The sequence below is a fragment of the Triplophysa dalaica genome, chromosome 1, assembly GCF_015846415.1.
Source record: "Triplophysa dalaica isolate WHDGS20190420 chromosome 1, ASM1584641v1, whole genome shotgun sequence".
In the NCBI taxonomy this organism is placed as follows: domain Eukaryota; kingdom Metazoa; phylum Chordata; class Actinopteri; order Cypriniformes; family Nemacheilidae; genus Triplophysa; species Triplophysa dalaica.
Genome location: NC_079542.1, coordinates 651,965 through 676,701, shown reverse-complemented (window position 1 = coordinate 676,701; position 24,737 = coordinate 651,965). Strand labels below are relative to the sequence as shown.

At 38.0% G+C, this 24,737-nt stretch overlaps 3 protein-coding genes and 1 long non-coding RNA gene across 5 annotated transcripts; 1 reads left to right on the top strand and 3 right to left on the bottom strand.

The window, feature by feature from the left end:
- Positions 1-448: 448 nt before the first annotated feature.
- LOC130427510 (uncharacterized) lies at positions 449-4,922 on the bottom strand. The gene is made up of 9 exons (XM_056755035.1): positions 4,640-4,922; positions 4,125-4,370; positions 3,289-3,639; positions 3,084-3,192; positions 2,834-2,925; positions 2,574-2,691; positions 2,032-2,116; positions 993-1,155; positions 449-624 (listed from the first exon to the last, which is right to left on the bottom strand). The coding sequence occupies exons 3-8, from the start codon at positions 3,499-3,501 to the stop codon at positions 1,149-1,151; spliced, it is 624 nt and encodes a 207-aa protein (XP_056611013.1). The 5' UTR covers positions 3,502-3,639; positions 4,125-4,370; positions 4,640-4,922; the 3' UTR covers positions 449-624; positions 993-1,148.
- A 746-nt stretch (positions 4,923-5,668) lies between these two features.
- LOC130419402 (uncharacterized) lies at positions 5,669-6,318 on the bottom strand. Its single transcript, XR_008906503.1, has 3 exons — positions 6,251-6,318; positions 5,991-6,059; positions 5,669-5,763 (listed from the first exon to the last, which is right to left on the bottom strand). It is a non-coding gene; the product is annotated as an uncharacterized LOC130419402 (long non-coding RNA).
- Positions 6,319-11,376: 5,058 nt separating this feature from the next.
- Positions 11,377-19,708, bottom strand: LOC130427589 (butyrophilin subfamily 1 member A1-like). Its single transcript, XM_056755136.1, has 9 exons — positions 19,489-19,708; positions 19,351-19,398; positions 15,028-15,390; positions 14,658-14,957; positions 13,938-14,030; positions 13,824-13,859; positions 13,671-13,712; positions 13,556-13,594; positions 11,377-13,449 (listed from the first exon to the last, which is right to left on the bottom strand). The coding sequence occupies exons 1-9, from the start codon at positions 19,667-19,669 to the stop codon at positions 12,839-12,841; spliced, it is 1,713 nt and encodes a 570-aa protein (XP_056611114.1). The 5' UTR covers positions 19,670-19,708; the 3' UTR covers positions 11,377-12,838.
- Positions 19,332-24,346, top strand: si:cabz01076231.1 (calcium-binding protein 2). Of its 2 annotated transcripts, none has more exons than XM_056755154.1 (9): positions 19,332-19,469; positions 20,501-20,645; positions 21,617-21,660; positions 21,742-21,895; positions 22,837-22,867; positions 22,953-23,096; positions 23,733-23,842; positions 23,953-24,100; positions 24,223-24,346. In XM_056755154.1, the coding sequence occupies exons 3-9, from the start codon at positions 21,623-21,625 to the stop codon at positions 24,249-24,251; spliced, it is 654 nt and encodes a 217-aa protein (XP_056611132.1). In that variant the 5' UTR covers positions 19,332-19,469; positions 20,501-20,645; positions 21,617-21,622; the 3' UTR covers positions 24,252-24,346. The 2 variants fall into 2 exon arrangements, with proteins under 2 accessions (XP_056611132.1, XP_056611125.1); XM_056755147.1 differs by lacking the exon at positions 19,332-19,469 and adding an exon at positions 19,945-20,290.
- Positions 24,347-24,737: the final 391 nt, after the last annotated feature.

Below are 24,737 nucleotides of genomic sequence, written 5' to 3'. Positions count from 1 at the left end.
GTAGAGCAGAGAAAGTCTGATTTAAGTTGCTACTTTTACAGGAGAGGAGTAAATTACTGCACCCAGCAAACTTGAGCCACCTAGAGTAAGAAGACCAGTCAAAACTCTAGTCAAAACTATAATTCGCTCAAAGGGGTCTTCATCTTCTTCTTCAACAACAAGTCCATCATTGCCACCTAACACTATTCGGGAATACATTTCTTTAACAGTCAACAGGTCTCTCTTGATCTCCTCACATTTTTGTAGGACAGCACTGTATAGGCCACGGTAAGCTTCACCAGAAAGTCCTGAAGGGAAGCCTAACATTTCGGATAGAAAATAAGAAAGTTTTAAGAAGTATGCACCAATGCATCAATTTGGGACTTTCCAGGTATGATCTTTAAAGCAGGTTATTATAACTAGGCTATACTAAGTAAACAGTATTTAGAAATTAGTACTCATTCTGTGTGGCCAGGTCATCTGACACTGCACTAGCCTGGTCCTTCAAGGCCCTGTAGGTTCTTGTAAGCTGTGTCCAATGTTGTTTCATTTCCTCTACAAGTACAGCCTCTTCCTCAATCAGTCTCTCCACTTACATCACCTTGTCAAAAACTTTCTTCTTCATGCCTAAGGAAGTGTCAGGTTCTACAAAGATAAAAAAAAACAGTTCAATTAACATAATACTACTAATCTTAATGCCTTTTGTTAGCAATATCCGATGTTAGTGGAAAAGATGTCTCAGGCAACAAGTGATTGGTGTTGGATCTACAGTGTGGGAAACAAAAGGACAAACCGACTTGACACATTACTCTGAGGAGTGACCTGTAGTAACTTCCTCTGGACTGTAGTTTGAGTGAGCTAAAAAAAGCTTAAAGAATGCAATGATGTCTGTGCATTTCTATGGTCTGAAACAAACGATAAGCACATGGGCCTTTTCCTTTGAAAGCCAGAGTTTAATGAAGTAAGTGTTTGAAGAGGATTCACCAAAATGATTCTTGTCAAACTTTACATACCAGAATCCCAAGGCCAGATAGGACTTTCTGTTGTAAGAAGGTCTTCAATTGAACCAACAGATTCTGTTGTGGTTGGAAGACATTGGCATTAATATGGCATTAAACAGCTTTTTCTTATCCTCTCCAATCCGTCTTCGGATCTTGTGTCGCTGTTTGTTACGGTCTGCAGCACAAAAACACCACGGAAAGAGGTTTCAGGAGGATATGCATGAAGGTCATTGTGCTAATGGCGCCTTATAAACTACGGTATAGAGCTCACAGAACATCAGGGATTAAAAATGCAATTGGAGAATATTTAAACTACAATAATACAACTGTGGTCATAAAAACATAATAGATAACCTTGTAAGTGACCAATTTTCAAGTTATCCAGAAAGTTGGGTGCTGGTAACATTGGACATATAGGCAGAGTTAGGACAGTTCACTCAATGTACACTCACAGTATAAAGGTTAATAATGGTTCTATATGCACAGTGTACTGTAGATGTGAGACTTCAGTGTTCAGATGTGATAACATTTAAATAACTTAATAATATCAATACATATCACATTTTAAAATTAACCCTACAAGTACATGAGGGCATGGAAAGGGTTAGGAATTGAAAAATTCAATTCAAATTCGGAATCGAATCGAATAAGAATCGAACACTTGAAATTTAAATTACACTTATCAATTCCTATGTGCATATTTTCAGAAATGTGCATGTGTAAACTTCGGATAAAGCAAATGAAATACAAATTTACCACACATTTATTTAACCATGATGTAGTTGGTATTAAACTATGGTAATACATTTTTTATAAATCAGACAAAACATGGTTGCTATGTACACAGAATGGTGCTCATAAACCGATATTTTTGGCAAACCTGTCAATACGCAGGCTTAAAGGACCCTACAGATCAAAGTTTTGCTTCAACTGTGGAATCAAAACTGGGAATCGATTACAATTGAAATGATAAGCAGAATCGGAAATCAAAATCATCAAAATACCCAACCCTAGGCATGGAGCCTACTTACCGGTTACACGATACATATACCTCTTTTTCTGCTGGATGTCCAAGAATAGGCCTTCAATCAGATGTTGCAACGCCACTGGATCATCTGTTCGGAGGTCATCTGGAGCTGTAAATATTTAGTAAAGGTATTTAATCAATATCATGCACTTTCTGTTGCATCAAAAATAGAACAATTATACTATTTCTATAAAACACCTAATATAGACATTTTTAGGGATAAGGTGGTTAACATTTAGTGAAAAAATAAGTATTCAATAAGAATGTCATAAGAATATATGTAAATATTGACAATGGATATCAACAAATGTTTTGCCAAAGAATCTGAGAACATTTGCTCAGTTTGCTAATTGGTGAATAAGTGTTATGAAGTTTTTAGGGAGAAAGTTTCATCATCTAAGTTTACTTTAAAAAGAGAAAGAGCTCCCAATTATGCCAATTGTTTTATTGTTTGGTTTGGTCATTCAATGTCACTAGAGGAGTCAGGTGTTTAAACACAAACCAGCAAGGAAAAATAACGTATTCAATAATTTTTTTATTTAAAGGAGGCAGCAACAAGTACTTACTGTCAACTGCCCACTGTCTCACATCAGTAACCCGCTGTTGTAGTTCCTCATCGGACCTTTGCGTGGACTCCTTTATAGCCTCAATGTCCTCTTTGACTTCCTTTGTCTTCTGGATAGTCTAAAAGCATAATTAATGGAAAGTCACACAAAACTGTGGCAATCCTAAATGTATAAGAAACTGAGTACATACAAGTTATCAGCGAACATCATTCAGATGAAATGTAATCTGCATTGATGAATATTTTTTAGTTTTTACTTACCTTCAAATACCGTGTAGACAAGTACTTGTGCAGGTTTCTTTTTTTTCGCTCATTCCATCCTCTGGCATGCAATGTGATCATATCTACTTGCGCTGTAAAGATGAAAGAATTAAATGAGCTTTTTGAGCAGTGATGGTTAATCTCCAAGTATGATTCTTGAAAAAAGCAAGCTGTTTTAATTGTAATGCTACCAAAGCACAATCCGTGAGCAATGAAAAAAAACACTCATGAGCCTTAAAAACTCACTTACTCATGTATTTTGTAGTTAGAGCCACACGGGACAAAAAGCTGTTGACTTGTTCAACTTCTTCACCAATGGTAGTGCCTGCCCCTGTTTGGTTTTTGCCACCCCACTGCACCTAAAGCATGCACACCAGATGTCCAAACCACACATATTGAGTTCAAGGAGGTCAAACAGGTAAAGAACTTACCATATTGTTTGAAGATATATTTACCTCACATTTTGTAGAATGCCCCTTTGCATGCATGACCGAAAGAAATGGCGTCATCTCAGTCAATTTTTTCATTTCTGGGAATGCTTGAGCCACCTTTTGTAGATAAGGCCAATATCTACACATGATGTCGGTGCAGAAGAACTTGCAATTTGTTTTTGTGGCCAGATCATTTTGCAAAAACAGAGGGTATGCAAATATCTCCCCCCTAAACATGTTCAGACCTCTACGCAATATGCATTGTCTGCAAACTGCCACCTCTAGGCCTTCTTCGTCACATTTGGAGTTTGTCTTCTTAGAGGTCTCCCTGGCTGCAGCCCATGTTGATGTTCCACAGGTGCCTTTTCCATTTACCTGTAACACAGTATCAAAAAATATATATGAGTCATATCAAATATATACACAAAGTAAATGCTGATTTACTGACTACAGTCCTAAGTCTTTTGACAAATATCTTACTGGCTTGATCTTCTCATGAACATAATCAACAAATGTTGCTACAGCTTTGTCATTGGCCAGAAAAACTACATCAAAAAATGGTTTAAAAAATAGCAAAAATGATTCACAAGACATTTTGACAGTGTAATGTTATCAATAATATTATACCCCTTTGTTTTGCTGAATCTATATAATTTTCTGTTTCCATCTGCAGACACAGCAACTGTATCTGGGGTGCAAGCTGGGCAAGAGAATTGTTTTACTCTTTCATGACGACAATATGTCCATTCAAGGAAAGCTTTTTGGAAGATGTCGCCACAAATGTAACCTCTATTGAATTACAAAAATTTGAATACAGTGACATGCCAGTTAGACTTGCACAAATGAAGAAAACAAATGACCTTCCAAATGTTACCCTTCCGATTGTTGTGAGCGCTGTTCTAACATTTTGACAAATGCTTGTCTTGAAAGACCAGGTGCATTGATCTTCAAGTCCTCAAAAGAGATGAAAAGGTCTAGCTGGTATATGGTTTGAAATCCCACAGTGCCCGGCCAGTAACCACTACACAGCAGGTCCCCCACTTCAGGTGTCCATGACGCAAGACATGTTCTGCAATTCATAACTGGCAGGTACATGTCATAGCGACCTGAAAAAGATTAGATCACTTACATTTTTTTATCCATTTCTGATTCCAATTACATCCCATTAAATTACACATTTTAGGTAATAATAAGACAACTTTAAATAACTTTTGACCTAAATTGTTTCAAATGATGTTAATGGATGACTATAGATTAACAAAGTTCGGGAGAAGCCAGAGCATATAATTAAGACGGGCTGGTTCGCAATCAGCAATCATAGACTCTACCCTATCAGCTCAAGCGAACCAGCACATAAGTAGAGAAAGATTCTTACCTGAAGCCATCTCTCAAGGATTACACATCCCACCACCTCCCCGGCTCCTCTACTTGAGCTCTTGTCGATAGAACTCCGGGGGTGAGTTCTGGGTTCGGCCGTTTCCGAGCTCGGCACACTCGCCCCTACTGGGGGGCGGGAGCGTTCCGGGATCGGATGGAATCGGCGAGCTCGGAACCTGCTCCCCGGACAGCACGCCAAACACGCATACTTTTACTACCCCTGCTATCTTCATTATCTGCTCAGGTGAACTCGTGAATGGGATAATATTATGTCATATCATTATAAAAATACAAAGAGTAAGAATATTACATTTGTTGTTTCTAACAACTTAACATTATATTATGTCAAGGTTTTCCAGAATGGTATTTGTGAAGGAACTGCGGGGGTTTAAGAGTTTATATGAAAGGCTAACGATTAATTAAATAATACAAATGTTAAATTATAAAAAATCATTTTAATATTAAAATAAAAAACTACTAAAAAATAAAATAATGTATTTGTTTACACGCATGCGATTTTACCATAACCAATGAAAGAGAACCAATGAACATGCAAATGTAATAATTATTCAAAAAAATATTTTAAAATCTCTGGGGTATAAATGCAATTGACAGGTTTTGAGGGTCACAATCACACACTTTTTCAGGTTGTGTGATTGGCAGCAAGAACACTAGATGAAAGGAAAAATATATTAACAAAAAAATAACATATATAAAAATAAGCTTAAAAAAGCTTTCCAGTAATTCCTACCTTGCTCATATATGACATTTTGGCCACTGAAGTCTTGCACAGCAGTTGATGGAGGGACAGGTTTATAGAAACCATCTATAAGAGTCTCTCTGTTGTGAAAAACTAGATGTTGATGCGTAGAAACATCACACTTCCCACAGTAACGGGGTTTCGGCAAACAGTCCTTGCACCTGATGACTGCTTCTTTCAAGCTGCAGTGATCACAAGGACCAAGATGTACACAGTCTGAAGCAAGCAAACTGTCAAGGAGTTTTGGTCTTGATCCTGCCAGCGTTCTTCAGACAAGGATCGCCTCAGTGCCCAATCATTAGATGCTGTTGATCTGGGTTCATCACAGTCCATTGCATCTTGGAGTAGATGTACTTGTAAATCTTGCAATAAATTAATTTAAATTACAATTCCTTATCATGAACAAGCTTGTAAACAAAGAACACAAACACAGTTTATGTTGTTTAAAAAAACAATCTCTTGAGTGCTACACCTAAATGTTCTGAAGCAAATCTGTACATTTTCATAAAATGCTTGCTCTTTTATTAATTCAGAGACAGTTCTGATTGGTAAAAACTTACTACACAAAACAAATTTAAAGTAAGCATACCAATAATCCGATGTGCATCTACTTCTCCAAAATGTTTGGTAGTTGAGGCTTCAGATGTGTTTGTAGTTTCTAGAATTTTAATGCAGTAGCAGGCATACAAAGAACAGAACAGATGCAATGGGAACTCTTTCCACTGTTGAGCAGCTCATATGGGAATGTATTTTATCAAATTACCTGTCTGTTAGTATACGTGAAAGATAAACAGCATTTGGTTGAACACATGATTGTACATCGAATCAACAAAAACAAAAATTGCTTACCAAGCTCAACTTCTTGAGGGTTATTTGAAGAGGCACTGGTTGAGGCAACTGGTCTTTCAGATCGGTCTAAAAAATTGAATTTACAAAAACTTGTAGGTTTTCATTTAGGCTGAACTATCCCTTTAATCCTTCATTAAACTAAAACTAATAGCCTAACATATTGTAGAAACATGAATGATTGAATTAGTTTTCAATTTATCCAAATAGCAGGATTACTTCTTGTAAGCATCGATGAAAGAACATTATGTTTTTAGCTGAGATGTTCACTATTAATAGATCTCCGATTAATCCTCATTCTGTCATCTTCATTTCATCAGCTGATCACATGATTCGTTTCGACGTCCACAGCCACAATGAGCGAACCTCCATAGAGGATCTCGTATAAACGTTATTAATTACTCCTAACCTTCTTAATGACGAAGAGAAACTTCCTTCAAGAACCACAGAAAAAAAGGTGTGTGGATCATTTTATGGTTCTTATAAGGCTTGCACGGTACTGATGCTAGCATCGATGCTAAATGGGCGATGCCGCTCCATTTTTAAACGGTAGTGTCGTACTTTCCTAAGTAATGTGCATGAATGTTTATTTAAACACTTAACGTTACATCTGCCTTTTAGCGGTGTTTCTCTACTAAATGAGTGTCAATGAGACAATGATTCAGTGAAAGTGAGTGATTCAATAAAACACTTGCTTTGTTCTTGAGTGAAACTTGGTTGAATATTCCAGTTATTAACTAACCACCTACTGGACGTTTAATTTCACATTTAAAGTAAATCTAACACTTAGCTTGTCGATTTCAATACCCTAGCTGATTATTCGTTTATTCAGTTTTATTTTTAAAACGGAAAAACAAATAAACTCTTAATTTATTACATATTCCACCCTATTAATATACATAAAAAACAAATCTAAGACTTTTAATAAACCTGTACTTCTATAGCACATGATAGCTAGAGTTTGATAAAAGGTTCAAACTGCTTTTAAAATTGTACATAAATACGCAAAGTGTCTAATATTAAGGTTTAGCGACTTTAAGTGCACTTATTACAGGGACAATCCCCCTGGAGCAACATGGAGTAAAGTGTCTTGCTCAAGGACACACTGGTGGTGGATGCTGGGATCAAACCAGCAACCTTTGATTTACCAGTTCAGTGGTTTAACCCACTAGACCACCATCTCCCGTTTTAGAATTAAGGCAGCAGAATAATTTGATAATGTTCTCAAGGAGTGTCATTAGGTATGTTTTAAGATGAATAGTTCATTCACTTATAACTTTCATTTGCACCACATGTCATGGGCACAGCTCTGACCTTGGAAAGTCTTAATGTGGTGTAAACATTGAACTATAATCTTTTGAAAATCCCAGAAATTACAGACAAACTGGTGCAAAGGCAAACAGAAACAGAAACATCTGTCAGCGATATTACTGATGGATTTCTGTATCAGAAAGCTTTAGGTGGTTCAGATACACCCCTTCAATCTCTTACTGTAACATTTAGCTGTGATGGTGTGGCAGCTTTTAAAAATCCCCTTGTATTATTTGGCCCCTTTTATGCACCATTAATGAGTTGCCTGTGAAAATGAGACGGGATAATGTAGTGGACTGTAGTGTGGAGATGAGAACATTCTTAAAGCCTTTTGTGGACGAATGTGTAAAGCTAGAAGACAGTGGATTCACTGGGAAACGGACAAGGGTCTTTCTATCAATACAAAAGTATTCCCTCTAGTTCTAGTGAGTGACTCAGTTGTCAGACCTTTAATACAGAATGTTAAACGGTTTAATGGTGAATATGGTTTCTCTTATTGCCTTCACAAAGGAAAAATGGTTAAATGGGTAAGGAACTACTGGCGTGTATCCCTTTCAGGAAAACCTCCAGCTTCGCAGTCAGGACCAAACCCATGAATTTGTAGAAAGTGCACTAGAAACAGTTCAGCCTGTTTTGGGGGTCAAAGGACCAAATATATTGTGTTGACTTCCCAATCTTGATGCTATTGAAGGGTCAGTCCCAGACTATATGCATTCAGTACTTTTGTGTGTTGCAAGAACTGTTACGGGTCTGTGGTTAAACAGTGAAAACCATGAAATGCATTGGTATGTTGGTAGATCTACAAACCTGATGGTTGATTTGCTTTTGAAGGTCAAACTGCCATGTTATGTACTCGTGTGTCAAGGACAGTCACGTTGAGGAAATTCTCGAAGGCCCATGAGTGGTACATGTGGCTCTTTTATTATAGCTTACCTGTCCTAAAAGGTCTCTTTCCAGAACCATTGCTGAATCACTGGTCCAAACTAGTTAAGGGTGAATCACTTTTGTTGGGTGAAAACATAACCAGAGAGCATATCAGGGAGTCTGAGGCATTTCTGACACATTTTGTGAAAGATATGGAGGTATACTATGGAGAAGCCAATATGTCTTATAATGTCCATCTTTCCCTCCATTAACAAGATGTGTAGTTAATTGGTGGCTCATTTGCCGTTGTATTTGAGTCATATAATGCTAAACTTCTAGACATGATCAAAAGTTCTCAAGGGGTGGCACTACAGATAGTCAAAACTTTTTGGTTACAGAAAGCTTTACCTTTTTATGGTCAAAGGATCATGAAAGATGCCTCTAATGAATGTAAGGAGATCTTCGAAATTCTGACAGGACCAAAACAGTTGAAACATGTGACTCATGTGGTATCACTGCACTGGATCGGCCTAAAGTGAGATAACTTGATAAAGATGACTATATGGCTTTAAATCAGTATGGGGTGCAAAGAGACAGAGTATAGTACTCTCAACAGATCATTGTAAAGGGCGAGGTCATTCAATCAGAAGATTACAGTTGTGTATTTAAACACACTTCATTCACTTTTGCGTTGAAAGATGCAGATCAAAGCTTTTTTAGTTTTAAAAGATTCTTGATTTGCCAAAATGAAGATGAGATGTGTTATGCCATTGGAAGATTCTATGAACGTGCAAAGCAAAATCTCTGTGCCAGTTTCACAACATCTCTGACATCTTACAGCTGTTCCCGCTTCAGCTATCAAGTGCAAATGTCTGATCATTCATACTGAAAAACTCAAAGTTGATTACATTTTCAGAAACATTAATGGGTGTGAATTCTTTAAATCAGATGGTAAATGAAGCCAAGAGTTGCTTAAATTGTTATTCATGTGCATTAAACTGGCATTTTGTGTAATACAATGTGAGCTTTTGTGTTAGCATACACAGCAAGTAGTTTATCTATTTTATGTAAACTTTGATGATGAATTTATTGAATATTTATTGAGGATATTTGTGCATTATATTGGCAGCTTTATACATTTTGTTCTGTTTATTTAAACAAAATTCAAATGTTTAATAGATTGTCTTTTAAACATTGTAATACAACCAGATTGTAAAACATTGTATGATGTAAGTGTCATTTGTATCATTTTCAATGTTCAAAGGATTATATAAATGAGCTGTTTTATAATTCATACTAAACCCTTGTCTCTGTCTTTTCCGTAAACAACCATTTTTTTTTTTGTAACTGTTACTCCAAACACAAGAATAGACAATAATAAACATGGTATCTAAAAGGAAATATTAAATCTCTTGAATCTAATCTTTTGAACTGTAGTAAGCTATTCCATCCACGTTTGGATTTACCCTCAATGTATGGCTACAGTTATATTTTCTTGCCCTGAAATACATTTTGAAATCTATTTTAATATGTGATTGTTAAAACAAAATACATTTTCACATCTAAAAATATATTTCATTGAGCTTCACTGTGTATAACATATATTTTAAATATATTTTGGTCTGAAAAAATATATATTTTTGCCGTATGTCCTACTTTGTTGGGGAGATTTTTTTGCATTTAATGTTTTTTTATTAAATGCTTCATCAGAATAGTTTAACATGTTTTTACTTTTGTTGCATTTGCTATATCTCTATATATTCCTATATAAAAATGTGCCTTTATTCAGTTATTCTAAGTGGTTTTAAAAATGGGGAGAATAATTTAGGCTATGAAACATTGACACTGCCTAACAGGGACTACATTGAATAGGTTGAAATCTGAACAGGCAGTAAGCACACAGACACACACATGAACGAAGACATACTAAATACAATGACTGTGCTTCACTTATTGCCCCATCCTCTGAAATCTAATAAATTAATTTAAAAAATCAACGGAAAATTAAGTGAAATAAAAATGATAAATATTCAACTTATTATTATTAAAAAATTAAACACATATTTTATATATTTTCTAGATTCACGAAAGCCCACCGTAGGTCACGTGACAACAAACAACCAATCAGCGTCACGTTTCTTGTACCCATTATATTTATGCATTTTCTTTTGCTTGTCAAGTCTCATTATGTGAGTTTGTTTTGTCCTTTAGATTTTTACCTCACAAAAAGAAATAACCGCCGTTTTCACACGTATTATTTTTCCATAAAATTGACGGGCTGTCCTTTTAGTAAATGTGCCACTTTTCTTCCACATGAATGTGTAACAGGGTTCATTTTATATTTTGCCAAGTTAAAAATAATATATTGTCATTTAAGTAGTTTATTACTTTCATCAGTTCATTTACCACTTTTAACAGCAAGTTTACAGTCAATACACTCACTTAAAAAAACACTTGAATAAACTCACAATTCTTCCATTTTACCTGTAGTTTGGACCATTTAGATTGGCCTGTTCAACTGTATTTGTTTTTCACACAATAATATTGCTAAGTCCATTTTGCACATAAGAATAAACCAAAGTCATGTTATAGTGAAAAGTAATATTTCATTCATAAATTTTCATCATTTACTAAACCTTCTGTCATTCTAAACCTGCCTGTATTTATTCTGCAGAACACAAAAGATATTTTGAAGAATGTTGATCATCAAACAACATTGGGCCCCCTTTGTTTTCCAATCTATGGCAATAAAACCACTGAGACATTTCTCAAAATATTTATATATGATATCTACATGCTATAAAAACCCATTCTATCTTCTGTAGCGTTTGACGTGCGATTATAACATCAAAACTGGTGCATTCACGAGTAAAAATGAGTGACGTAGTGTGTTTCACCACCATCTTCATGACAAGTGTTAAATATAATCAACAGCAATCTCATCAGACACTGAATTGAAAACGTTTCAGGTTTAATATCAATATAACAGTATTACAATTCACTTAAAAAAAAAAAAAACAGAGACAGAAGAGTTTAACACACGGTCAACACACAACATTGTTTACACACAGATTATCTGAGCACAAATACAAATGAAAGTTCATTCAAAGTGAAAATGTAGATTTAGTTTGTACATGTGGTAAGATATGAAGACACATTTTGGTGTCATCATTAGTACGGTTAACTCAAACCTTACATTTATCAGAATATACAGAGTTCAATCCAAAGAGATGATGAACAAACGTCATGTTGATGAACTTTAATGGACCTTGATGAAATAAATGCATGAGTTCTATTTCCTTAACCCTTTATATGAGTGTTCTGTGTATCAGCACAGACTTAAAAAAGTCAATTCTATGTGAATATAAACATGTGTGTGATGTGCACATACTGCTCATTCATTTCTGTGATTCATGTTAAATATAATGACAGATCGACAGATGCTGGTGAAGGTTGTGTTTGATCTATCCGTCTGTCTCACTATATGATGACGCGTTATATAGATCATGCGGTTTATTTAGCCTCATGAGGACATCTGAGATGTAGGTGACATTGTTTCTTCAGTAGAACGCTTAAGAAGATTCATCAGGTTTCCTGTCTTTAAAGGAGAAGTTCACCTCCAAAATGAGAAGTCTGTGATCATCAGCTCACCCTGTTGTCATTTTAAACCTGTGTGATTTTCTTTCTTCTGCCGAACACAAAAGGAGATGGTGACCAAAAACTGAAACTACAAATTCTCATTTTGAAGGTGAACTACTTCTTTAAGTTTCTAAAGCAGATCAATCCCAGCGTCTCCTCATATGTTGACATATAAAGCAAATGACTCTCTCTTTTTAGAGGACACTGAACATTATTGACAACATTATGAGCAGAAATCTCCAGCATCAGTCAAACACAACCCAGCGTGTCTCTGAAGCGTCAGATACTGAATGTTTTACACTTAGATGTGACCCTGGATCACTAAACCAGTGTTAAGTAGCACAGGAACATTTTTAGTAAAAGACAAAAATACATTTTGGGGGTCAAATTGATCGACTTTTCTTTCATGCCAAATATAATTAGGATATGAAGTAAAGATCATGTTCCATGAAGATATTTTGAAAATGTGCTACCTAAAATATATCAAAACTTTGTTTGTCTGAGTGGTGCCCCTTATTAAGACATCAGAGTCTCTGATGAACAACTTTACACGCAATTTACTCAATATTTAGTTTTTCCTGCACTCTCAGATTCCTGAGTTTAAACGATTGTATCTCAGACAGATATTGTCTTATCCTAACAACTCACACATCCATAGAAATCTTAATGATTCAGCTTTCAGATTATGCAAAAATCTCAATTTCGAAAGATTGACCCAGAAAACTGGTTTTGTTGTCCAGGGTCACAAATGTTTAAAGACCCATACGGCCACTAAGGTTAAACATTGTGTTTTTCAGACCGAGTTTGTGAGTTCTGCAGTAAAGGCTGAGTGGACTCTTCAGGTGATTCTTGAGGTTCTGGAGGATCTACAATTTTTAATGCACTTGTATCACCTACACCAGGATTAAAGAGAGGAACAACTGGTCCAGAGAATCTAGTGCTGATGGTCAGTAGATGTTTACTCTCAGTGACGTCATAAAACGACAGCTGACCTAAATCATAATCTAACAGAACACCAACACACTGAGGTCTGGGTGAAAGAGGGAGAGTTATTGGTGGTTCAGTGTTTGTGTAAAAGCCTTTTGGACCGTCTGAGCACAACCACCAGAAGCCCTTTGATGCAGTCAAACCAGTTTTATCTGCAGACTGATAATTCCCTTTTATTGCTACGCCAATTAGCCAGAAATGTTTAGGATCTACATTATTATCAACCAACCCAACCTCCCAATAATGTCGTCCAGACGTGAATGTTTCAGCTCCACAGACACACAGTTCATATGGAAATTCATCTCCTCTCTGCTGATAGTTGGGAGAGTCTCTCACTTTATTATGATCCTTTAAGATCCTCAGATCTGGATGTGCAGACTCATGGTCGAGAGTGATCACAACTGTCAGGAAAATAAACATAAACCCACAACACTTCTCAATGACCTGAGATTTTATAAACACAAACAATTAAACACAAGCTGTATAGTAACTGAGATCCATTCATACCTGAGTGTTTTCTCAGCTGCTCTATAATTTCAACATGAGCTAAAATGAAAGAAAAAATACAAATATTTATAAAAAGTGACGAATGAATGTCAAAACTGAAGAGATTATTACTCACCAGTGGACGGTGTTGTGATTTCTGCTTTCATTTCTCTGTTGTCTGAAATGAAATGAGTGTTAGACCAGTTTACCACAGATCACAAAATGAACAATGAGCATTTGTAGATATCCTGAACCTTCATCTGACTGTTGAATGAATGATAATACTCACTCAGTTCATCGTTCTCGTTCTTTGTTGTTTGTTTACCTACACGTGAACACAAAACATATGTCAACACATGATGTGCTGGATAAAATATGTCTGTAAACTGTCTGTAGGTCTCACCTGTTAGTCTGTCTCTGTGTTTAAATAAGACGAAACCAAACAGACCCAGAAGAACAAAAATCACAAAAGTGATGAAAAGAGCCTTCCACGGACCTTCAGAAAGAAACAAAAGGCCACACATGTGAAAGTTTCGGTTCCAAAATGAGATAACTCCATTTTATTATGTTATCATGTTTTTGTTTTATTATGTTATTTAGTTGTATTTTTTTGTTATTTTGGCTTAAACAAAAACCAACCAACTGTAATGCACAATAAAAACATGACTTTGTGAAAAATGTGAACACTTTTGTATATTTAATGTGGAGTTTATATTTGACCAGATAAACATCACAGTTTGCTCAGGCTGGATTCACTGATAACGTTGCTCTTAAAACAAACACATTTATTTTGTGTTGGAACAACACCTCTTTGTCAAACTCACACACAGACTGATGACTAAACACACATCTGAACTGTGACGCTTCTGTACATTAGTTAGATGGCAAACCTTGTGTATTGTAGAGATTTCATATCTAAGAATAGAATCTATAATAAATCTATAATAAAACAGTTTTTAAAGAACACATCAACCAATAAAATGAAACATTACTGTCTGTCTGTCATACACATTAACTTGATTCAAGCTCGTTTCACGATCGTTTTGTTTTTATCAACGTCTGTTATTCTACAAATGTATTTTAATTGAAAAGTATATTTTCACAATCTGAGATGTTCTCTCACCTGACGGTGAAGGTCTGAAGGCCCGTACGTCCACTGCTCCCTCTCTCTCCTCTCCACTGCTGAGTGACAGAAGACAGAACACCTGTGAAGCATCAGAGAGAGAGACCGCTTTCCAGCCGTGGACAGAGAACGTCCCGTCAGCTCCACGACTGTGACAAACTCGTCCAGCGGAGAGAAGCCTTCTTCTGGCTGACATCCACACGACACTCGGCTCCGGAAACCAGCCGCTGGATCTACAGCTGACGTTCACGTGTGTGTCATTCAGGGGCTGTGGAGACAGGACTGGTGTCCGTCCTAAAGCTGAACGGAAAGATGGTTTATAACAGAGAACAGAAAACACCACATGTTGTAAAATCTTCTCTTGACTCACCGCTGATGTTGAGCGTTACAGGTTGACTGTCGTACCAGTCTCCACTCACATAACAGTAAAACACGCCTCCGTCCTGAATTGTGAGATTGTCCAAACGCAGAGACACGTCTCCGTCCTTCAGTCCGTTAGACAGAGCGGAGCGCCGGCTCAGAGAGCTGCGGTTCCTGTACCCTTCCTCCTGAACCTCCTGAATCTTTCCTTTCTGATAGAAGAGAACAGGAGTGTCGTAGCGTTCGGGACGATACCAGCGGACCTCCAGAGTCCCGGCGTCCGTCTGAGGAGAGATCCAGCAGGGCAGAGTGACCGCCAAACCCACCCGACCCACAATCTGACCCGGGAGAACCTCCACTGCGTGCTTTGAGTCTGAAAAAACATGGACATGAGTGAGTTACTGATTTGATCAGATATTGGTCTGGGTAGGAGAACTATGGTCCCGTCTGTATGATAATATTCCGACAGTGAAACTCTCCTGACCGCTCCCGAATATCAGTCCCCCTTGCCTCTATCTCTAGTCATGTGTAATACATTCAGAGGTTGTTTGTGATCTTAATCCCGTGCGAATCGGCCGTGTATGTAATTTGTAAAGTAAAATTTAGCCGTTAACAATGTGTAGCCATGTTGTGGTTAGCTTAAACATGTTAATTTACATGCAAGTGTTTCCGTGTGCCCATTAACTCTAATTATCATAATCCAAAATGTGCAACCTATTAGAATTTGGTATGAAAGCCATGTATATATTTTATCTATAGCTTTATAGCTTTGTTTTGGCAAGGTATGTTTTAACAACAAGGGGATCTTACATGCTTTGCATAAAACACAAGGCAATTTATGGCATTGTATAAAGACAATACAATAAGATAATTAAAAACATTTTAAAAAGTTATGTTGCAATGACATATTGTGCCACAAAGCTAAAGACAACCACTCTGGTTTTAGTTTGTGTTATGAAAGTCAAAAATATTTTGTCAAGCATGTTTTTATTTTCTTATTTGGCAGATGATGTGATGATCATCTTCCCAGCAAGCACCAGTGAGAAGAGGGGAGGGGATGAAGAAATAAAACCAACTATTCATTTTTTAGATTGTCTGTGTGCGCGTGTGTCTGTGTGCCTGCGCATGTGTCTGTGCCTGCACGTGTGTGTGTCTGCCTGCGCGTGTGTGTGTGCCTGCGCGTGTGTGTGTGCCTGCGCGTGTGTGTGTGCTTGCACGTGTGAGTGTGCCTGTGTCTGTGACTGCGCGTGTGTCTGTGTGCCTGCGCGTGTGTCTGTGCCTGCGCGTGTGTGCCTGCGCGTGTGTCTGTGCCTGCGCGTGTGTGCCTGCGCGTGTGTCTGTGCCTGTACGTGTGTCTGTGTCTGTGCCTGCGCGTGTGTCTGTGCCTGCGCGTGTGTCTGTGCCTGCACGTGTGTGTGTGTGCCTGCGCGTGTGTGTGCCTGCGCGTGTGTCTGTGACTGCGCGTGTGTCTGTGCGTGTGTCTGTGCCTGCGCGTGTGTCTGTGCGTGTGTCTGTGACTGCGCGTGTGCCTGTGACTGCGCGTGTGTCTGCGCGTGTGTCTGTGCCTGCGCGTGTGCCTGCGTGTGTGTCTGTGCCTGCGTGTGTGTCTGTGCCTGCGCGTGTGTCTGTGACTGCGCGTGTGTCTGCGCGTGTGTCTGTGCCTGCGCGTGTGTCTGTGCCTGCGCGTGTGTCTGTGCCTGCGCGTGTGTCTGCGCGTGTGTCTGTGCCTGCGCGTGTGTCTGCGCGTGTGTCTGTGCCTGCGCGTCTGTCTGCGCGTGTGTCTGTGTGCCTGCGCGTGTGTCTGTGCCTGCGCGTGTGTCTGTGCCTGCGCGTGTGTCTGTGACTGCGCGTGTGTCTGCGCGTGTGTCTGTGCCTGCGCGTGTGTCTGCGTGTGTGTCTGTGCCTGCGCGTGTGTCTGTGACTGCGCGTGTGTCTGCGCGTGTGTCTGTGCCTGCGCGTGTGCCTGCGTGTGTGTCTGTGACTGCGCGTGTGTCTGTGACTGCGCGTGTGTCTGTGTGCCTGCGCGTGTGTCTGTGTGCCTGCGCGTGTGTCTGTGTGCCTGCGCGTGTGTCTGTGTGACTGCGCATGTGTCTGTGACTGCGCGTGTGTCTGTGTGCCTGCGCGTGTGTCTGTGTGCCTGCGCGTGTGTCTGTGTGCCTGCGCGTGTGTCTGTGTGCCTGCGCGTGTGTCTGTGTGCCTCTACAAGAACTGTGTTTTTGTACAAGTATGTCTTTGATTATGCGTTAAAAGTTCCACAGCTAGGTTATATCTTGTCTTGATGTCTACCGTCATGCAAGAAAACAGTTTTACTTTTGCATTTTGGGGTTATTGGGACAATTTGGGGTGCCATATCTCGACTTTCTTTGAGGGTACGTTAGACGTTCTACATTGGAGTTATACCCAGTATTCGTGACTAACATCTAGTCAAAAGAAAGATATTTTTATTGTAGCAGAACATCGCTGGATACCCTTCTTCTGCAGCGTAGTGAAAATCTCTTTATGTGTCTTGACACTTTCAAATAAGTCTTTAATTAAATCAGCATATGATTCCAGTGCAGCCATGGTGTTGATAGGAAATTTCTTAAAAAAATACAATCACTGCAAGATTGAGCTTTTTCAGGATTCATTTAACTTTTTGCTATTGCGGAAAACTTCCAAGTGCAACACACACACACGCACACACACACACACGCACACACACACACACACACGCACACACACACACACACACGCACACGAAGATAACTTCCGGTTCACGCAAATCGAACAAATTAAGTATCAAAATCAAAATCGGTCGTGCCCCTTTATTTCATTTCCGATTTTTGATCTGAGCATTAAATCAAAAGTACGAAAAATGACCCGTTATTTGGTTTTTGGTATTACATTTATAAACGAATAACGAAATAACAAACCATTTTTTAATTTTCCGATTTTGGAATCTCAATTGTACAGAATTCTGTACAATTGTAAACTGTTTTATTTGATATCAAGTAAACTTGCCTGTTATTCATAACATTGTGAATGAATTTTCTATCTCACAGTAAAGTTGTATTGTTCAGATGACCTTTACTAAATCCCAGCAAATACAGGACGTTCCCCTAACGTTAGTTTTTGGTCCCCTTTTGGTTATTTTTGGGGGATCAAAAATAACGTTCTCAGAACGTTGCAGGCTGTTTTAAACAATAATAATCAGAAAATAACGTTCTCTGTTAGTTATTTTTTGCAAACAGAATTATTATTATTTTTTGGTTATCTTTAGGGAAATAAAACGTTAGTTTGATGGTTTCTGTAACGTTAGCTAACGTTAGTTTTTGGTTCCCTTTTAGTTATTTTTGGGAACGTTCTTTTCAGGTTAATTGTTTTTCAACCATAAATATTTGTTTTTTGGTTATCTTTACGCAAATAACACGTTAGTTTCATGGTTTCTGTAAAGTTAGGGGAACTTTCTGGGAACCAAAAATTGTTACATCGGATACAATTTCTTAATATCGTCTTGGATACCAGTACAGGTGGAGATTATTTATCTTTGTCTGACAATCAAGTAAGGGATAATCCACGGCTAGCCGTTCATTAAAGGATTATAATGCACGATTTACGACGAGGAAAAGAACCCGTGGATTATCCCGTTTATACCATGTTTATATGCCAGATAAAAGCTTTTATTTATGTTAAGAGTGTCATTTTAGGTCAAAGAGCTGAAAATGAGGGTTACTTTGTCAGTAAATTTAAAATGTTGCACACCTTCCAGCCAATCAGAATTCTGTATTCAAACAGACCATGGTATAACACGTTTTAAATGATTGTTATGATACACATCTCATTTAAGAGACACAATGAAAATATGCGTTGTGGTGAATAAAAAAGAATATAAATCCTCCCGCTGTGGCTGTATCCCTACAGTGAAGAATGGCACAGAAAGCAGAGAGAGCGCCATCCACAGACAGGTAGAGGAATCTGTTCATTTCTGTGATGTTTAACTGAGATCAAATAACTGAAAATGAAAAATTGAATATGAAAAGAACGAAAGATACACGGATTGCTATTGATGACTGATGTATTCTTGATCTATAGTTTAGATGTATTCTATAGTCTTTTAGATTTATACTGACAGCCCAAATCTAGCCATGTATTCTAGACGTCCGGGATTTATTTCGACGGTTATTAGACGACATCGCTCTCTTGTAAGATGGTTGAATCTCAGACACGTGAAGAGTGAGCACGCGCTCTGTGTGTCTCATGTGTTCATGTAAATAACACCGAAGAGAAAGAGATTGTCATTGATCTCGTGTTTCTTTATAAACAGAAAGCATTGTGAAGCATTACTTCTTCTTACCTGAAGCCTCCACGAGAATCAGACTGAAAACAACCAACAACAGCATTCCTGTGAGAATATAAAAGAATAAAACAGAGTCACGAGGAGCTGCGCGAGGTGTTCACACAAACACGACTAATGTAAACAACAGAAACTCACTGCAGACACATAAAGATTGTCCTCGAGAACTGAAGCCTTCAGACATATTCAGTATGATCATAATACACATATTAATACAGATATAGAGCTCAAATCTGACAATAGAAATGGCCGCAAAATCCCGCCTCGTTTCGTCCTCTAGTTTCACTTTCTCTCCATTCGGGATTCGATCACACGTCATCAAATCAGCTCACAATTATACATCATCATCATAAATGCCTACAAAAACACACACAGTTTACAATAAAGTCAACATTAATAATAGTCTGTAACATGTGACCGTGTTTATATTTGTGTTTTATGTTATAGTGACGTAGAACACACGAACTTCATTCTGAGAAAGTCACGAGAGGCAAATCTACGGATTAAATGAATGATCGTTATATTCTCTTATATGAATTTAACGATCATGAGAAGAAATATGAGTTAATGTGACGCAAGCTGTTTACATTATTTCACATACTTTATTTTCTTGTTGTCGTAAAATGTTTTCATTGTCATGATAAATAACACATCTACAGGAGTGGAGAATGAGGACATCATGCATGAATGTAATATCATATTTCAGACATTTCCATAACCGCTGAAAAACAGAGTTACGACACTCGATCTCGGCAACGTGTGGTCACGTGGTTCATAAAGCGCTCAATAGTTCCAAGCAAATTCAACTATTTGAATGCAATTTAGCGGCACAGACAACAGCAACTATATTTGCATACATTTTGCTAAATATATCTCGCAACGGGCGTCTGTGCGAGTGTCGTAACTCTGTTCTTCAACAGCTCTGGACGTTATCATTGTGGTAATAAAATTACTTTCCAAATTAAAAAAAATATTAACGATATTATATGAACATGAGTAAATTTGACAGCATTGTGTACATCTGTAAATCCTCACAAATAACAGTAACCACCATGTTAATTCATAATCTTAAAAAACATATTTTCTTATTATCTTCAAAGTTACTTTCCTTATGATATGTCGTTTTAAAAGTATGTTGATGTGATTGAAGGGCTTTGCGACTGAGGCCACGCCCACTCGCTTGCTGTTTTAATCTGGACTCTTGATCCATTAATCACCTTTAAAATGTCCTGTGACAGCGAGACGAACACTTTACACACATGTGAAGAATCCGCCACACTTTCATTCTGTTCAGGGTAAGAACATCATTCATCCATCATGAATTATCTGTTTGTAAACTGTTTTATTTGATATCAAGTAAACTTGCCTGTTATTCATAACATTGTGAATGAATTTTCTATCTCACAGTAAAGTTGTATTGTTCAGATGACCTTTACTAAATCCCAGCAAATACAGGACGTTCCCCTAACGTTAGTTTTTGGTCCCCTTTTGGTTATTTTTGGGGGATCAAAAATAACGTTCTCAGAACGTTGCAGGCTGTTTTAAACAATAATAATCAGAAAATAACGTTCTCTGTTAGTTATTTTTTGCAAACAGAATTATTATTATTTTTTGGTTATCTTTAGGGAAATAAAACGTTAGTTTGATGGTTTCTGTAACGTTAGCTAACGTTAGTTTTTGGTTCCCTTTTAGTTATTTTTGGGAACGTTCTTTTCAGGTTAATTGTTTTTCAACCATAAATATTTGTTTTTTGGTTATCTTTACGCAAATAACACGTTAGTTTCATGGTTTCTGTAAAGTTAGGGGAACTTTCTGGGAACCAAAAATTGTTACATCGGATACAATTTCTTAATATCGTCTTGGATCCCAGTACAGGTGGAGATTATTTATCTTTGTCTGACAATCAAGTAAGGGATAATCCACGGCTAGCCGTTCATTAAAGGATTATAATGCACGATTTACGACGAGGAAAAGAACCCGTGGATTATCCCGTTTATACCATGTTTATATGCCAGATAAAAGCTTTTATTTATGTTAAGAGTGTCATTTTAGGTCAAAGAGCTGAAAATGAGGGTTACTTTGTCAGTAAATTTAAAATGTTGCACACCTTCCAGCCAATCAGAATTCTGTATTCAAACAGACCATGGTATAACACGTTTTAAATGATTGTTATGATACACATCTCATTTAAGAGACACAATGAAAATATGCGTTGTGGTGAATAAAAAAGAATATAAATCCTCCCGCTGTGGCTGTATCCCTACAGTGAAGAATGGCACAGAAAGCAGAGAGAGCGCCATCCACAGACAGGTAGAGGAATCTGTTCATTTCTGTGATGTTTAACTGAGATCAAATAACTGAAAATGAAACGTGGGTGTTTTCCCGTGACAGCGTTAAATCTGTCCAGTCGTCCGATGCCGTCTCTAAATCAGCCCTCCGGAAGACAGCGTCCGGTGACAGCAACACAAAAACAACAAACAAGAAATCAAGCGAGGAAGCCATGAATAAAGTTTACACCAACCTGCTGAACAACGTCTTTGGTCAGGTGTGTGTTTGCTTACGTCATCACTCATCGTTTCATATATTGAATCAACGATCTTTAGGTTCAGGGATTGTGCAGCCCTTCCCAAAGTCCGGACTCTGGTCCGGATTTAGACGGGGAGGGAATTCGATCCGGGCCCGCCAAGTTCCAAACAAACAAACACACACACACACACACACACAAACACAGGCGCGCATCGCGCACAAACCCCGTGTAGGGGACCGATCACGTAAAACGCGTTTATTGCTGTTAGACGCATCACTGTATGTAACAGTTAAGACAGTAAACGCAAGTACGACTAGATGACGTCATGAATATGATGATTAGCATATGAAGAGTTGACTTAAAAAAAAACTTGTACACAAGATGTTCAAAAACAATGTTTTTACTGTGAATTCAAATTAATATCAATGAAACTGCAGTTCTGGGTTCTTTTGATTAAGTGATAATATAAAATACAGCTAACTAACACAATAAAAACATGATTTTTTAAACTAAATCTGTTTTCCCAAATAAACTCTTCATATAGATTTGTTTTTTTTTACTTATTTAAAGTTGTTTTAAATGTTTATTAAGAGCAAGTTTTGTAATAATAATTATACCGGACCTTTGACTTGACAAGAATTCAGATTGGGACCTTTGAATATAAACTTTGAGATCCTCTGGGTTAGGGGATGAAATATACAGTTTGTACGGTATACAACTCATTACACCTATGGACTGTCCCCACAGAGACAATAAAACATACATGTGTGTGTGTGTGTGTGTGTGTGTTAAAGCACTGGTGTAATCCGTGTAATGCAGGTAATAATAGGTGCTGACAGGGATTCAGTGTCACTCTTCATTTACACTGATGTGTGTTGTGGTGAAGATGGTTTGTTTAGCTGTTGTGAGTGTTGTTCTCTCTCTCTCTCTCTCTCTCTCTCTCTGTGTGTGTTGATCAGGAGAGAGAGTTATCTCAGCCCGAGCTGGATGGTGAGTATTGATCATGACATCATTGAATCACAATGAACATCATGAGTACATCATACATGTGCTGTGATGTGTGTGTGTTTCTCAGAGCTGGCTGAAGCGTTTAAAGAGTTTGATTATGATCAGGACGGATATCTGAACTATAAAGATCTGGCAGAATGCATGAGGACGATGGGTTACATGCCCACTGAGATGGAACTCCTGGAGATCATTCAACAGATTAAAATGAGATGTGAGATTCCGTCTGTGTGTATGTGTGTGTGCATACGTGTGTGTGTGTTTGTTTGTGCATGTGTGTGTTCATGATTGTGTATGTTTGTGTGTGTGTGTGTGTGTGTGTACATGCTTTTGTGTGTTTTTCTTCAGCTGATGTAATTGTGCGTTTGTGTGCATGTGTGCCAATGTGCGTTTAGCTTCAGCTGATGTAGTTGTGTGTATGAGTGTGTGTGTGTGTTTGTTTTGCTTCCCTTCCGCTGATGTAGGTGTGTGTGTGTGTGTGTATGAGTGTGTGTGTGCATGTGTGAGTGTATGAGCATGTGTGTGTTTTGCTTCAGCTGATGTAGTTGTGTGTGTGTGTGTGTGTGAGCGTGTGTTTGTTTGTGCATGTTCAGGATTGTGTATGTTTGTGTGTGTGTTTTTCTTCAGCTGATGTAATTGTCTGCATGTGTGCCTACGTGCGCTTAGCTTCAGCTGATGAAATTGTGTTACTGCCTTGTGTGTGTATGTGTGTGTTTCGATTCAGCTGATGTAGTTGTGTGTATGAGCGTGTGTGTGTGTTTAGCTTCAAATGATGTAATTGTGTGTGTGAGTTTGTGTGTGTGTGTTTAGCTTCAGCTGATGTAATTGTGTTGTTGTCTTGTGTGTGTAGTGGGCGGTCTGATGGATTTCGATGATTTCTGTGAGTTGATGGGTCCCAGGATGATGGTGGAGACAGCGGACATGCTCGGTCTCAGAGAACTCAAATGCTCCTTCAGTCAGGTCAGTGCTTTCCCACATCTCTGAACAACAAACAAACAAACAAACTAATGAGTAGTGTGTATAACAGAGGCTTTCATCCTCCTCTGTGTGTGTGTGTGTGTGTGAGACAGTTTGACTCAGATGGAGATGGACAGATCACTCTGGATGAGATGAAGGAGGCGCTGAAGACTCTGTTAGGAGAGAAACTGAAGAAGGGAGAACTGGAGGAGATTCTCAAGGAGTTAGATCTGAACGGTGATGGAACGGTGGACTTTGATGGTGAGCACATCTACACACGTCTATGTCATACACACACACACACACACACACACTTTTGACTTTTGCTGTGGATGGTCATATTGTCCATATGTGATGAAAGTGACGGATCTGTTTTCTTCTAGAGTTTGTGATGATGTTGTCAGTGCGGTGAATCTTCATCATCATCATCATCAGACAGCGGCAGGTAGAGGATGATGTCATCACTGTTGTTTACTTATTCCATCTTCTCAACAACATCACTAGGACTTTGTACATAATGTCATATGTTTTTCAGTTTTGTTAATAAACGGTAAAGATCTGAAAAAATGTGTGGAAATGATTATTTTCATATGAACATAATAAATCTCGGGTGGATTTCATTAACAGCTGTTAAACTGCAATGAAATAAATACATGCAAATGAACTTCCTGAAATAAAAGCACAACACCACAGGATTATAAAGTCTGCAGATGTTTCATGAATGTAAAAATGTGTTTTTTAAGCATTGCGTCATAAAATCATGCTCTTGATTTTGTTCCCTCTGAAGGTGTCACACCCGACCGCAGGTGTAAGACTTTACAGGCTTTTGACAATTTTTCTTTTTTTATTATTATTATTAAACATTAACATGTCCATTATATATTTTTCTAAACAATTC

Excerpts from the sequence above, each read along its gene's own strand:
- LOC130427589 (XM_056755136.1), bottom strand. The coding sequence starts at position 19,669 with ATGACGTGTGATCGAATCCCGAATGGAGAGAAAGTGAAACTAGAGGAC. Across the intron at positions 14,031-14,657 it reads CTTCAGACCTTCACCGTCAG|GTCCGTGGAAGGCTCTTTTC; the intron begins GTGAGAGAACAT and ends TTCTTTCTGAAG. Across the intron at positions 13,860-13,937 it reads ACACAGAGACAGACTAACAG|GTAAACAAACAACAAAGAAC; the intron begins GTGAGACCTACA and ends GTTCACGTGTAG.
- si:cabz01076231.1 (XM_056755154.1), top strand. The coding sequence starts at position 21,623 with ATGGCACAGAAAGCAGAGAGAGCGCCATCCACAGACAG. Across the intron at positions 21,661-21,741 it reads AGAGCGCCATCCACAGACAG|CGTTAAATCTGTCCAGTCGT; the intron begins GTAGAGGAATCT and ends TTCCCGTGACAG. Across the intron at positions 22,868-22,952 it reads ATCTCAGCCCGAGCTGGATG|AGCTGGCTGAAGCGTTTAAA; the intron begins GTGAGTATTGAT and ends TGTGTTTCTCAG.
- LOC130427510 (XM_056755035.1), bottom strand. The coding sequence starts at position 3,501 with ATGTTTAGGGGGGAGATATTTGCATACCCTCTGTTTTTGCAAAATGAT. Across the intron at positions 2,926-3,083 it reads TCTAACTACAAAATACATGA|CGCAAGTAGATATGATCACA; the intron begins GTAAGTGAGTTT and ends TCATCTTTACAG. Across the intron at positions 2,117-2,573 it reads GAGACAGTGGGCAGTTGACA|CTCCAGATGACCTCCGAACA; the intron begins GTAAGTACTTGT and ends AAATATTTACAG.